This window comes from Oryzias melastigma, linkage group LG17 (assembly GCF_002922805.2).
Source record: "Oryzias melastigma strain HK-1 linkage group LG17, ASM292280v2, whole genome shotgun sequence".
NCBI classification, from domain to species: Eukaryota; Metazoa; Chordata; class Actinopteri; order Beloniformes; family Adrianichthyidae; genus Oryzias; species Oryzias melastigma.
In genome coordinates this window covers 18,434,216-18,449,848 of record NC_050528.1, presented here as the reverse complement: position 1 = coordinate 18,449,848, position 15,633 = coordinate 18,434,216, and the positions used below count along the sequence as shown (strand labels likewise).

The window sequence follows — 15,633 nt, the reverse complement described above, 5'->3', positions numbered from 1 at the left end:
TTTCTTCCTGTAGTGACATTTGTGTCCACATGTTTACTTGATTTGCTTCCCTGCTAACCCAAGGGTTGACTAACACTGAAGCATATGCCTTGTTTCCACTGAGCTGTACGGTCCAGTATGTTTCCATTACAAAATGGACCCATTAAGCTGGACCGAACCACACCTTTTTTGGACCCCCTTTGGTTATAGCTCCATAGAAAAATGGATTAGTCCGGTTAGCGCGGAGCTAACGTGGAAATTGGTCATTACAACTGTTGTAAATTCCCCCAGTATGTTATGGTAATTTGTTCAGGCTGATCGATGGACACCTTAAGGGTCCTACTTCGTCCATGTTGGAAAACATTTTGAGGCTACCTCTTTGAACCTGTGGAGTGTGTTTGTGATGAAGTAAGTTCACTCTTATGGTAAGTTAAGTTTTTGGATTTTGGCTAAAAACGGCCTAATCATAATTTAAAAAACACATAAAATTGGTCAAAAGATGATTGGAGGCAGATTTAGGGAGGATATGATACAGTGGAAATTTGCCTATTTCATTTATGTTAGTCATCATTCAGAGTCCTGGATCCCAAAATTTGAAATTATGCTAATATTATTGTAAAAGACTTAAAAATAGATCTGCTGGAAAACTGAAGTCAAGTTCTTTAGTTCAAAGTAAAGTTGTCTAGTCAAACCTCAGATACAATAAATGTACTGCAGGTTAGTTTTGTAAGTTAAAGTTGATTTTATTTTAAATAATTCTGATGATTTATCTTTAATTGACATTTTAATTGACATTTTTCCATATTATTACCCTTTATTTGTTCAGCTTGTTTGCATCAATTTTAACAAACAGTTTAAGAAATAAAAACAACAGTTTAAAGTGAAAACAGGTTTAAGGAAACTTAGAAAGCCTTTGTCCTCTAAAGTGACTGATTCGGGTCTTTTCAGTAACTAAATGAATACTGTCTGTGTTCATAATGAGAACTCCACTGGCTGCCTCTCTGTTTGCATTGTTGCCATGGTTCCAGCACGTCACTTCAGCCAATGAAGCGCCACCAGATAGTTGTGAAATGCTAATTTTACATATATATGTTACATCAAATTATTCAAATATAGTGAATATTGCTAAATTGAAGACACTATTAATGTTTGCATCCAGAGGTTTGGGTTAATGAGATACTGATCAAATGTTTATTAGGTAAAAAAAGGAAAACGTTTGATCATTAACATTTTTAACCAGTGTATCTGCATTGAAAGTCAAAACTTTCACAGTTAGAACAATACAACTTGCAAAGAACTTTTGTCTTTAGGTTCCCTTCGTTAAAAACTGAAGTAAAACTTTTAATTGAGGTTAGAAGCACGAGGGCATTCTGGCTCAAAGGTCACTGGTGTTTGATCTGGACGCCGTTGTTTCTTTAATTTTTTTTTTTTTTTTGTAATTCTCAGTTTTCTCCGAAGGATGCATTTTTTTTCCAGACACACATGTTAGGCCAACTGCTGGTTCTAAATTGGCTCTGGTTGCGAGCATGCATGGTTGCCTGACAGCCTGTGATTGTTGGGAGATGAACACACGGAGGCAGCAGTCAGAATTAATGAAGCCAGTCAATTTTTGCATCTTTCATCCAAATCATTCTGGGGAAAAATAATAAACGGACACTGTTTATGTGTCTTGCAGCAACATGAGATTGAATTGTTCTAAAAACAAAAGACATTTTAACATGAGGATAGAAACTGAGAGGGGAGACTCTTTGTGACATTTGGTTTGACATTTACCTGCAGTTTATAAGCAGTTTTTCCAGGAGTGGAATTCTTCTTCCATCCTTGACTTTACAAGTAATAAGTACCTAAAATCAATAGGCTCTGTTGCTTCAGGTAAGCCTTAATTTGAAGGTACACTGCAAAAAAAACACCATCGTAATTCCTGAAAAAAAGTATTTCTTTTTAGTAGAACATGACTAGAAACAAGTCAAATTATATGTCAGTGCGGCTAGTGAATTTTCCTTTTCTTGAATTTAGTTTATAGGTTAAATCTTGAAGTAGCCAAAAGGCACTTATTTTAAGCAATAATTTAAGACAAAAAAACTAGGAGCTTGATTAAAATGTATTGTCAATTACCTGTAAATACTTTGAAAGCTGTTCAAATCAGTTTTCAAATGTGTTTTTGAAAAGTGTGCGAATTCAAGTTTTCAAAAAGTCGTAACATCAAAAATAAACTTGAATTAAGACATTTTCTTGTCCTTAAATAAGGCCTGCAGGGTTTTTTTTTCTTGTTTTGCATTTAAAATGACTCATTTTTAGGTTTACAAACTAAATAGGACAGACAATACATATTTCTCTTTAATTGTCTTACACAAGCTGTTGTTTATATCTAAAATCAAGATCAATAAGACTTTATAACTAGTTTTAAGATGAATAATCCAGTAGATTGACAACATTTGAAGTGTAGACTTTTACATTTCAACTTTTGAGCCATTTGTCCCTTTTATAAAATCCAATGTGAAGATCAAAAAAGTCTATATTAAATATTTGTTCTTACATTTGCATTTTCTTTCAATAACCTAACTAATTGATTGTTAGAACAACTTCTTTCTTGCAGAAATTAACATAATATTTAAAAAATAATAATCTGATTATTATCCAAAAATGTGTCACTGCAAAAAATGCAGTACTTTTTGTTCTGGCAATATTATTTATTTATATGATATATTAAAATGAGGTTTTATGTCTTTATGAGAAAAACTATAACTTAAAATGCATTACGATTCTTCAACCTCATCAACTAATGTTCCGTTACCAATGAAAATAACAGAGAAAGGAAACAGAAAAATAAACTGTAATGAACCTGTAATGAAACAAGTTTTTGTCATTCGTTTATTTTAGGTTGTCTTAAGTTTCCATCACTGAATTTGAGCAAACCATCCATATCAAAGTGTTGCAGTTCCCCAAAACAACCACTAGAGGTTGTATATGAGAACTGGACAAAGTAACCCCTCCTCCCTTGTGATCCAAACAGGAAGTGCCCACAGTTACAAAAAAAGAAAAAAACACAATCCTATTGACTGATTTAGAGAAATAAACAGCTATTGACTTTTTGTTAGAATAACCTGTCATGCTTTGCTATCTTTTTTTAACTAATTTGGCTAATTCTATTTATTTTTTTGATATATTTCTGCTGTATTACACGTTAACCAATCAGATGTCTCAATAAAAGTAGGTGGTTTAAATTTTTCCAAGTCCGGTTTCAGTGGAAGGGGACTAAAATGCTCACTTCTGATTGGACTTTTGTGCTGGACAGAAATTAGATTCAGATCGACTCGGATCAACCGCTACATACTGATGATTTCTGGTTCTAACATGGCGTATCATGGAAAAATAGAAACTGATTTGACTTCATTTTGTTGAAACCGGAAGTAAGCCGTTTTCTATGGGTGATGTGACACTCAGTCCAGTTCTATTTTACAGTCAATGGTTGGAAAGCTTATACAGCCTGATATTGCCTTCAGAATCTATGGTGTGATGTCAAAGATTGTTCATCTAGTGTTTAAATGTCTATAGCCAAAACACAACTAAAAAGCTCAATTTTTTTTTCCTTAATTTCTTTTCATTTTTTTATTAAAACAACAAAGAAACTAAAGATCTGACGTAAATTGTATAAATGGGACATCAAAGGAAACAAAAGAAAATTTACATTTTTTCAATAAAGACAAAAAAAGGAGTAAAAAATTAAATAAAAAAGGTACTGTATCTAAACATACATTTCTGCAATATAATCAATGACGAATTGTGTCTAATTTCTAAATGTGGGTACCTTGAATTAGTTTATTTACAGTATTTTTTGCAGCACAAGTTTATTTAAAGGTGATTTAGTCTCTTTCATTGGTTGTTTCATATCTTGACTGCTTGTATTTAAACATCTTTCCTTCGCCTTTGTTCTCCAGATATCATATAAATGAGCTTATGTAAGATCTTAACACTGTTCCGAGGTGCTGTTTCTGGTCATTTTTAAAGAGCAACTCAAAAGACTAAATTAAGAGTTTTCCATCTCTTTCAAGGGATTCTTGAATGACTCAAGATCTGGTCTCAATATTTGCTCATCTGTATGTATAAATGATGTCCCGTTACATCATTCTAAACCATAATCCAAGTCTGTTGTCGGGTCTGATGCCTGCTGCAATCCAAACCCAGATATTTATTAATGGAACAACCTGGTCTCTCAATGCACTCCACATTTTTACATTTCTGATATTTTGTATTAAAACTGAAAAGTACAATTTTAGTACGAGATCTTATTTCGCCCACCAGGTCAATATGCCTTTTGAAAAATGCCCTCACATAAATCAATAATACCAAGCTTTCCACCTACAAGTGAACCAAACACAGGAGTAATTAAAAAAATTAATGCTGCTTGTGTGTGTGGAGGAGGGTGTTGTGGGTTTGTAACTAGTGTGCGTGCAGGGTGGGGATAGCTGCTGCTGATGCCTGAGTAGGACCAGATGGACCTCACTGTGTTTCAATCAAAAACATGTATCAGCCAGTAGCTGGTTAGAAATGTCAGATATGTCAAACCAACCATGTGGAGACAAATTAACCACCAAAATAAAAATAAAGAAGGATAAAACCACAAGGCAAAACTTGCTGCAGATAAAACTCCCAGTCGAAAATAACGCAGAGAAAGCTCCCATATTTTTTTTTTTATTGAGAAATGCAATATGACAAGTTGCAATTTGGACAAGGTGATGGTCATCTGAAGCTATGTGTGAGTGTGTCGATGAGGACGGTTACTGCTCCTAAAGATTGCCCATAGCTGAGGCTTAATTGGAACAAGAAATGCTGGGTTCCATCCTGCAGGAGAGGTCCGGAAGAAACGGATACATGTGCAAGCCCTCATTATACATGGAGGCCAAGTCGCATTGGAGCAATTAAAAGTGACAGTCACACTATTTGTGTGAGTCTGCAGACACTCATGTTCATATATACTGTGTGCGATGATCGTGTTTTTGTCATACATGAGAAAAAGGGGCTTTTTTTCCACAAAGAAAAAGATTTAGTATAACACATTTTACCAAAAAAATGTACTCCAATTAGAGAACAACTTTAAAATATGAGTGCTTGTTCCAAAAATAAGTTGTTGTCTGTGATTGCGTAAACTAATATCTGTCATTGGTCAATGTAATATTTGTGATATTTAAGCTCAAAACATACATTAGTGTCTTTATTGGGCTTTATTTCAATCATATCAGGTTTATGAACTTATTAGGACTGTGGAGATAAATCGATTCAGCGATATATCACAATATTTCATTTGGTAATTCTTGTATGGGTTAAAAATACCAACAAAATTTAATTAATTATGATCAAACATGTAGTTCAGCATTTTACTTATGTTTTCCGCCTAAACCGCTGACCACTAGTTGGCAGCACAGCACACAGAAAACACAAAACATGCTGTTGGCGAAGAGGGTGAAAGTTCTGCTGAACTTTACAGCTATAGATTCTAGTCCAGTGACCTGATGGGTCAGAGTGATGTGGACAATGTTCTGAAAGAAGGTCAACGTTGTAGCAGTGAGCAGTAAAATCCATGTTTACTTCCACAAGTGGGAAAATGGAGACATAATGCATCTTAGCAACATTTAAAATCATGTTTTTTTCAGTTTTTAACATGTATGTGTGGCATTTTTCTTATGAAAGATAACAAATGTAATAAGAAATTATTTTGTTTTCGCATTTCACTGTCAGTCAAACTGTTGCAGACTCTGTTTGAATTAATCAACTGTTAATATGTCACAACGGCTCTGCTGCACATGCACTAAACCCTCATCTGGTCCGGCTAGAAGGTCTAGTTCAGGTTCTGGAGAATAGAAGTTTTTTATCTTACCATTGACTGCAGTCAAATGAGCCAATGTTCACGTTTCTGTGGTCAAATCAGCATCACTGGATTTTTTTTGTATGAGTTTCATCCAATACTTATGATTTTGGGAATAGAGGCTTCAGATCAACATGAAAAATGGCTTTTTAGGGCATTTAGGTTTTAGGATTTTGGTTAAAAATCTTGTAATCCTAATTAAAACACTAATAAGAGCATTTTTTAAAATAAAAAGAATTGTCATGGGGGACTATGCTTCACCACACGTTAATGTTTCTGGAAAGAATTGACTTTTTTTTTAATTTATTTTTGAAGCACCTGTTCAAGCTCCTGAGCCATTTAAAAGTACTGGAGAAGCTACAATTAATAATGTAGGAAATAAACAGCACTTTATTTCCTAAATCATACTTTCAGAACCCTGTTGGTTAAGGCACATTCATTCTTGTTTTTTTTCCTCTCTTATACTGAATAATATATTATGATCCCTTTAAGAACTATTTTTTTAATTTACCAAAAAAAGCAGCATGAATTTTCTTGGATAAAACCAACTTGTATATGAGATACAGTTGTAAAGCTTAGTGTTGCAATCGTTAAATACAATGAATTTCAACATTTTAGTACAATAAAAACTGTAATAATCATTCAGGTGTTTTTTTAAGTCATCCTTTTATTTAAAAAAACAGTGAAAAATTGTTCTGGTACAGTTTTGGAATATATTGTGTATCGCGATATGAATTGAATTGTGTATTGCAATATGCATTGTATCGTAAGACTATGACGCAATACGTACAGTATAGTGAGTATTACGATAAGTATTGTATTACCAGACCCTTGTCAATACACACACCTACTATTTATATCAATTAAGTAACAGTATTTGACAAAAATACAATTTAAATCAATCAAAATATGTAGCAATTTATTTCCTCACACTTGAATAACAAGATTTATCATAGAAACTACTTAGAGTTCTGCGACAATAATCATAAATGTAAATCCTAATTCCTACCTCAGTCTATTTTTTAGTCTGATATTTCTTCATGATCTTTCGTTATTTCACAGCGCAGTCATGTGAAACAAATTAAAGATTATTTTCAGAACAAGACACCCGGAATACAATCATTTGTGCATTAAAGTGTCAGTACTTCAGCTTCATGAGCGCTTCATGAAGTGACGATAGAGCTCTTTAAATAGACGCTGTTTTGACTGACCATCATGAGAAGGAACTTCCTGTAGGCTGATTGATGCAAACAGATACTCGTTTTAAAATCTGACATGAGGCTGTCGTTTTGTAACGAAAAGAATAAAAATAAAATGACCAAAAACTAAGATGCTGTGAAGATCCTGTTGATTAAATTGACATTTACAAAGAACAAGAAAATTAAGTAACGCAATCTGTCTTGATTGAAATGAAGGCATAACTCAAGCAGAGAAACTCAATACTATGTTTTGAGCAGCACACAAAGCCTTCAGTCAACACTTGTCGAAGCAAAGGCGTGTATCCCAAAACAAAATGTCATTTTGGCAGAAAACCTCCCAAAAAACAAACTTTAATTTGAAAATCGTTTTCATTTTAGACAATAAGTGTAAGTTTTTCTAACGTTCTTCTCTTTTTTTTGTGGATTTTTTTTTTAAAACACCAGATTCAAACAGTCACATCATGTACTGTTATTTATTTTTTTATCTTAAATAATTGTATTTCATACATTTTAAAAAAAATACATTATGTGAAAAATACATTAGTGAATACATTTATGTCAGAATGTCTGCTTAAAAAACAAAATTGTTCTCCTTGTAGTTTCTGCAGCAGAAAAAAACACACAAAAGCTGAAAAATGGCAACAGCTACTTAAAAAATAATGTAAAAATGCTCTTATTTATGTTGTCTTATGCATTAACTCGTGGGTTTTCGTGTTTTCCCATCTAAAGTGTGGGCTGACTTTCTTTTTTTTTTTTTTTTTTGCAGGGATACAGTTTCATTGCTGTTGGATTTTGTTGGCAAGTGTTGGGTTTCACACTATATGTTGGCGTTTCTTCATACGGGTTGTGTAGTGATAAGCAAACAATAAAACATACTGTGAATCCAAATTAAGCCGTGCACTGAATGTCTATTGCCTTTTAAACATTTTAGACAAACAGAAGTTTAAACACACACATCAGTAACTGACTTATACTTCCTCCAATCATCTATTGATCTATTTGAAAAGCATTTCCAGCTGTTTTTTAGGCAAAATGTTTAAAAATTGTCCTTTTCTAGGACATTCATGAGCTTAGAGCAGCAAGAGTTCATTAGAAATTCACCCTTTGAGTTTTGGGGCTTTTGGCAGGGAGTAAGCCCGCCCTCATTTCCTATGATCCACCTGTTAACACTCTCTCCTGCTAGCTTACAGCCCCTCACAACCTCAACCTAACTATTCATCTGTACAGTTTTTCAGCTCCAGCTCAGACGAGGAAAACAAAGACGTACATGGATCTAGTCAGGTATAAGTGGATCAGAAAGGAGTGGAGCAGGAAGCTTTTTCAAACTCTTTTTTTTTCATCTGCTCCTGATTTACAACAATTTGAATAAAGAAATACTCAGAAATGACATTTTAAGCTTAATTTTCGTTCTATATGTCCTTCATTATCAGAAAAATGCCACAAGAACATGTTATAAACATCACAAACTCCATTTTTATTGGAGTACGTCTTTAATTTCATGTTTAAGTAAAACTATGAATAAAGATTTTAAAATGATTTTACTTTATCGTAGAATAAAACTGGTCATCAGTGAGGTAATTATGAGAAAACAATCTAAAATCTTTACAAAACTTGATCACATTTGCACTTTAAGGCACTGATTTGAAGAAATAAGGGATTACACTCGGATATACCCGGACTGTTTTGGAAAAACTGAGTAGGAACATTTTTGACGTGATTCATATCTTTATACCGTATATCTTCCACCTGTGGCCAGTCTCTCATTGGCCCCGGTCTCCAATAAGATCCGCCCATTTTCCTCAGGTCATGCACACTTGTAAAAAAGACGAAAAGATGCAAAAGATGTGAAACAGAAGATTTTCGATAAGGAGATTGATGACATTTCAAAGAGTAAAGAAACGTTCACAGCGATCAGAACATAATACAATGTTCTCATCATTTCAATAAATCCTCAAATATTCATTTGGTCTTGTCTGTTTTTTTTGACCGAATTTCATCGCAAAATGAACCCATTAGCCATCACCATTCAGCCTGTAATGGAATAAAGCCTGTCTTCACCAGACGCCGCCCTCTAGTAAATGCCAGGCTGACTGCCACACTTTTAGAATAAACGCAGGAGCTACTGTTGGAATATATACGGTGCATATAGTAGGGAATAGTAGAGTATAATATACAGTAAATATGCTTCAGGCAATATAAATGTTTCTCTAAAATGCTAAATAATGATGGATTTTTTTAAGTATCACTTTTTTCTCTTAAACCTATTTTTCTTATTTGCATCAAGACATTATATTCTTGGTTTTATTTTTAGTATCCTTGGACTAATGCAGAACATTACGATCACTATAAGAAAAAATATCCCATGAACCAGACTAGGAGACATGATAACTGATGATTTTGTAGAACTTTTCAAAATAAATAAACCTCGTACCTCGATATCATCTATGTCTTTTGTAAGATATTCAGTAAAATTGAGGCAAAAAACTTGATGTTAGCGTTTTGGACGAGCATTGAGCATCCAATTTGACGTGCTTCAAAAGAGGCGGTGGACGCGAATTTGATGTATGAATCAAGTTTGTTGTGAGCCCAGCTTTATGCTGGGCTTTGCGGGTTTATTCTGAAACATCAAACTTTCTCCAAAAAGTACAACATATCTGATTTCCTTCTTCTTGATTAGATATTTTTTGGACTTATACTCCAGAAACTACAGTATGTGAACTATTGTCACCAAAAGTATTACATTTTTCTAAGTAAAGTTATAAAGTTTTTTTAGAGATGAAAAAGATAAGTTCTAAAAAACAGATTTTTGTCATTAGTACGAAAGAGACAATGAAATAATCATGCAAGATGTCCTCATATGTATTGTCCATTTTTAAATCCCTGCACAAACATTAACTGGTCCATCTGACTCCTACGTAAGGACTGCTCATGCCATGACAGATCCACCTCCATGTTCATTATTTGGCATACATTGTTTTTTTCTGGCCATTCTTGTGTTTTTTTTCCTCTCTTTTATTTTTCCAGATACCATTTTTCCCTAAACAATTCAATGAGAGCGGTGACTTGCCCAATGCTTATTGTCTTGTGTGTGACATTTTTGGCTCCACTGCAAATCTTTATATCTTGCTGAAGAAAACTTTTCAGAAAATGGTAGGATCCTTTTTATTTTGTATTTCTTTTCATGAACTGACCAGCTGAGACTTGAGTGGGTCAATCTGCTCAAACGGCTTCTGTTTTGGTTTTATTGCTGTAACCCTGTAAGGCTTGAAGAAGATGATCAAGTTTTTCTGTAACCACTCATTTGTATATCTGCCATTAGTAATTGTAAATAGTTTTGTTCATCTCTGTGCCAATTTTAAACCATAGGTACAACTGTCAAAATATGCTAAACACAAGGGAGTTGCATTTAAAACACTCTCTACAGCGTCTTTTCTTTCTTCTCTGTGTCTGTGGGGGCTTAAACAGCTCATTTGATGAGCTGTTCTCAAATCAGCAGGGAGATTGTTACAGATTTTGCTTCCAAACTACAGACGGCAGCAATGCCGTGGGTCTTATAAGGGTTTAGGGTATTAAAGACAGCGGGGTCTCGTGATCTGAGTGCTCTGTGTAACATAAGCCATGGCAGAGTGTCAAAGTCAACATGTTTATCACAACTCGATTTATGGGCAGACTGTGAGGATTTGAAAATGACTTGAAACACTAAATAGGATTAGACTTGAGACGCTACATCAGATCGTTCCAGGTGCTGCAAGATGGAGGGTGATGGGGTTTGGTGAACATCTAGAAAGACTGACCAAACCTGTTAATCCATTTCAAGTGGGCTATTATTATTTTTTAGTTCAGCATAAATAACATAAATGCTAAATTAGCTGCACACCAGCTGAGAATACCTGAAACAGGTGAGGAATATTAACAAATAATTCATAATTTTGGTGTGCAGTGTTGAAACATGTGTACTTGAAAATAAGGAAATTGATGGGAAGCCCACAAAAATCTGTCAAAAACAAAATAAAGCTATAGTTGAGTCAATTCTAATCCAGAATGCTTAGAATTCTAAATTAGATCAAATGTAAAAAAAACCAAACATGTTAATTGTGTGTTTATGATGGTACAAAGGCAAAATGTTACATATTTAAATAAAAATGTGCAAAATAATGAATTAATCCAATTGACAATTCAATTTAGGTCAGACTGTTCAGCATGAATTGCATCACAAGGTTTTGTCGGTTACAAGCAATAACTCATTTTTGAACCAAATTTCAAAAATGAGTTATTGCAGCTTAAGCTTCAAGCTTCGTTCATGCGACCCTCGGTAATGCCATCACAAGCCACCACTTTTAATAAAGAGTCTTCTGGAATTTTGGCTTCCAAGTGAATGTGTGTTGAAAGTTAAACCAGGTGGAACTTTGACCAATCAGGGACTCGGATCTGATGGTGACGTTTGGATGACGTCCGATTTATTTCACGGAAGTACCAACCGTTTGAATAGTTATCATGGAGAAGGAATTCATTTTCATCAGATTCACTTACCTAATATCGATCCAGCACATCTTCAGCCAAAAGTTCAACTAGTATGACTCAGAGATGAAGAGTGCAGTTTTCCAGATTCCTTGTATTTCTTACAAGATGATCAATTAATGTCAAATCCATTCCCATTTTAGTTTCATAAAGTTCAGCCCATGGTTGTTTTTACACATTAAAATAATACAAACAGAACTTTATTAGAACTATACCACACGGTATGGTCACATCTCTTTGCTAAATTCAAATTATTTCCACACATTGGACTGTAATGATGCTTTATCATTTTTTTTTTATTTATTTATTTATTTATTTTTGCTGCTGTCACGTGTGTTGTCCATTGTGAAGGGACTTTTTACGTTACAGTAAAATAAACTTACCATGTCTCAATCCAAATGGTGTTTTCCCATATTGATTCATCTATCTATCTATCTATCTATCTATCTATCTATCTATCTATCTATCTATCTATCTATCTATCTATCTATCTATCTATCTATCATCATTTTATATTTTGAAAATATTTTTAATGGTATAGGTCGATTCAGCTCCACCCCAGACTGTGTAGGGATCTATTAACCATTAAATATACATGAAAATTGAACAATATTGTAGCTGAAAACAAAAAAAGTTTTATAGCTCTGATTGTGGCGTTTTCTTTGCATTACCGGTTGACTTTTAGGTCACTTTCTGTAAAGAAAATCGATGTTCCATCACCAAGTCCCTCTGGTGTAATCATTGGTACAGAAGTAACGGGTGGTGCACATTGTCTCCACCAGAACACCACCAGGAAATCCAATTAAGGCGTTTTAGTTCGGGAGGATTTGATCCGCTGTGTAGGCTCGCTGATCATGCACGAGGGAACGGCGCGCGCGCGTAAACGCCAACCACAATTTTCTTGGAAATGAAGGAAAAATAAACAACGAGGCAGAGAGAATTTTAAAAAAGTTTGCAATACTTTGTAGATGCTGAGCCAACAGCTGATAAATGCCCTCCCCACTACCTACCTCTCTGCCCCCCCTCCGGGTGCCTCCGCGCGCACGCAGGGAACAATTTGAAGGCAAATATCATGCGAAGGTTTCACAACCCTCTCATTGGCTCAGAAGTCAGAGACCCCGTCATATAAAGCGAGAGTGACTGATCCAGCAACCCTTTTCCAGCAGGCGAGCGCCGAGGATCACAGCAGCCAGGAGGGAAAAAGTCTCTTTACGCGCGAGGAGCTGCGCCGAAACCCCAACAGGTGAGTCTTTGTGAGAGCTAAAGTCCATCTTTTAAAAAGGAAAGTTACTTAGACTCAATTTATATATTCAGGAATGTCGTTTTGTGTATTTTGGTGATAGAATATTTAAGTAAATATAAATTAAAGATCTAAAATGATGTTTTGCCTTATTGTTTATGGAGCTTTCTGTACCAAAAGCATCTTTGAGTTTATTTGAAAGTACTTTTTTTTTTTTAAGGAAATGTTTTACAAATATAATTTAATGCAGCTTTATTGATATGGAGTTGTATTTATGCATGTTGTTGTTATGTTATAGAGACTGAGCTGAAGCATCTAAGTGAGCATGTGGTTACTGGAGAAGCTCCGGAGCTCCGTGGAGAGCAGTGGGACAAATTCCCAGACCCCACAGACGACAGAGGCCATCCCAGTCTCTGTTTATGCCAACGTACTCACTCCAGAAAGGATCCCGGATTTTTTTATCCCGCCTAAACTTGTGTGCTGCCCGCCGGATGAGTCTCCCAGCCCAGAACCTCTGCACTGCTCCACCCTCAGGCCGTCAGCGTCGGACCACGCCATCTGCAGCCAGAGCCCCAGAGCCCGCAGAAGCAAGAACCCCACCAGCCCTCGCCTCTTCGCCAAAAACCTTCAGAAGTCGGCCAACCGCCATATCATCCAGATTGAGAGCGCGGACGAGCCTGCTGCCGGGTCCACGGGGAAGGGGGATGTTGACGTCAACACCAACGCTGACCCCCAGTCACAGACCGCCATGTCCTTACCGTATGTTCCAAAGGCCCAGACTTCCTACGGCTTTTCTACGCTGGTGGAGTCTCCTCACACCCGACGCAAGGAGAGTCTGTTCCACAGCGACCCCAACAGTCCTCTCACCTCCCCTAACTCCCAAAGGCGCTCCCAGGGGGGGACCCTTCTGGCCCCAGCTGACCCCAACCCCTACAGGTACTTCAGCGGCGGTGAGAGTGACACCTGCTCCTCAGCGGAATCGTCCCCCTTCAACTCTCCTCTCCTGTCTCGATCTGCCTCCCTACTGCGCTCCATTACCAAGGAGACACAAGCTAAGGTACAAACTCCTTTTCCTTCTCTGCGTTTTCCTCCTCTGCTCTGCTCATGGACTCGCTTGTTGTGTTTTCTTTCAGGTGTCGCGTGCCAAACGCTCCTTGGCTCGCCACAGCTCCCTCTCAACCGACGAGTGCAGCTCAGCGGACAACAGCCCCAACATGCAGCGGCGCCGCACGCGCTGCCCCCCCTCTCCGGCTTTCAGGGGGAGCAAACCCAGCAGCGCCAGGGGCGCAGCGTCCGACCTCCTGCAGCGCGAGCACACGGTCTATCTCCACAAGGGGGGCACGCTGAGACTGAGCACTCACTACGACCCCGAGGCGGCCCGGCTGCGGGTGCGAGTGCTGGCCGCCGAGGCCCTGTACGACAGGCAGACGGACCTCAAAAGCATCAACTGCTGCGTGGCCCTCTACCTGAACCCCGGCAAGCAGCAGAAGCAAAGGAGCACCATCATCAAGAACAGCAGGAACCCGGTTTTCAACGAAGACTTTTTTTTCGACGCGCTGCCCCAGACACAAGTGAAGAGCCTGGCCATGAAGATAAAGGTGGTGAACAAAGGAACCAGTCTGAGGAGAGACGTGTTACTGGGGGAAAGGGAGGTGCTCCTCAGCGAGCTGCTCGCCAGCCTTTAGACATCTGCTGTCAAGACTCGGGAGGAAGCAGTCAGCTGTCACAGGTGGAGGGCTTCCTCCCCTTTTACTCTGACAACCTTTTTGTACCACTTCACAGCTGACAAATGGCGGACAGGAGAACGCATTTGAGAACAATTTGTCATGCTCTCAGCATTTGTCTTCATTTTTATTTACTTTTTTTTTTTTTTTTTACAAAAGCAAGCAGCTACAACCTGCACGCTCGCCAGAAACAGAGCGATGTGAGCTTTGACTTTTAGATGTTTATTTTTAAGCAACGAGCTGCTGGAGACTCCATGCATAGATGTGCTACGATTTAGCTGTGTTGATATGATATATTTGCATCAGCTTTACTTTTGTGATAAATCTTAATATAATTAGAGTGTATTTTTTTGCATGAAAAAGTCAAAAATAAAAATGAATGTTTACTGACTGTAACTTCTTGCAGATGTGTTGTAAAAAAATACCTTAATGTGTTCAGTTTCCAAAAGTCTGAATAAACATCACAAGAAGTTATTCTGGTGTTTTTTAGATTGTATTTTCCATTTTTTTAGTGACTTTTGAAGTTTTTCTTCTGCATGTGTTTTCTCCATAAGCAATACCATTCTTCTTCCTTTGGTTCTGCAAAGTTTTTTCAATCTATCATCTCTGAAACTGTGAATTTATGGTAGATTTTCTTCTTGTTTTTTGTTTTCTCACTAAAAATAGTTCACATTTGCATACCAATTCATTTAGTCCGTTTTTAATCCTTGGCTGAGTTCAATCATTTCTAGGCACCAGATAGAATCAAGTTCAGTCACATTACAATCCAGTTTATAAAATCCTACATCCAGAGATAATACTTGTGTTGCTTAAACCATTGAGGTGGAGGCCATGGCTCTGTGGCACCATCTGCTGGTGAAACACTGTAATAGCACGTCATTGAAATCCTGCTAAACCCCAGTGCATCAATCTGTGGCAATAAAAATGTGTTTTTCTGAACATGCAAAACATAAAATTTTCAACTGTCTTAAAACACTGTCACCAGATAGAAAAAGGACATTTCTCCTCTTTAGACAACAACTCAAATGTCCACCAGGCTGTACTCTAAAACTGTTGTCTGCAAACGAGGCTGCTGATGGTCATTATAATTGCACTGAATCCTGGTCCTCT

General features: G+C 36.9%; 1 protein-coding gene across 3 annotated transcripts; it reads left to right on the top strand.

The window, feature by feature from the left end:
• Positions 1–343: 343 nt before the first annotated feature.
• On the top strand, positions 344–14,997 carry LOC112147128 (C2 calcium-dependent domain-containing protein 4C). 3 transcript variants are annotated; one of them, XM_024273270.2, is made up of 4 exons: positions 344–387; positions 12,723–12,802; positions 13,098–13,856; positions 13,933–14,997. In XM_024273270.2, the coding sequence occupies exons 3-4, from the start codon at positions 13,125–13,127 to the stop codon at positions 14,482–14,484; spliced, it is 1,284 nt and encodes a 427-aa protein (XP_024129038.1). In that variant the 5' UTR covers positions 344–387; positions 12,723–12,802; positions 13,098–13,124; the 3' UTR covers positions 14,485–14,997. The 3 variants fall into 3 exon arrangements, with proteins under 3 accessions (XP_024129038.1, XP_024129037.1, XP_036072366.1); XM_024273269.1 differs by having other exon boundaries at positions 350–404; XM_036216473.1 differs by having other exon boundaries at positions 386–404; positions 12,726–12,802.
• Positions 14,998–15,633: the final 636 nt, after the last annotated feature.

Excerpts from the sequence above, each read along its gene's own strand:
- LOC112147128 (XM_024273270.2), top strand. The coding sequence starts at position 13,125 with ATGTGGTTACTGGAGAAGCTCCGGAGCTCCGTGGAGAGCAGTGGGACA. Across the intron at positions 13,857-13,932 it reads CCAAGGAGACACAAGCTAAG|GTGTCGCGTGCCAAACGCTC; the intron begins GTACAAACTCCT and ends GTTTTCTTTCAG.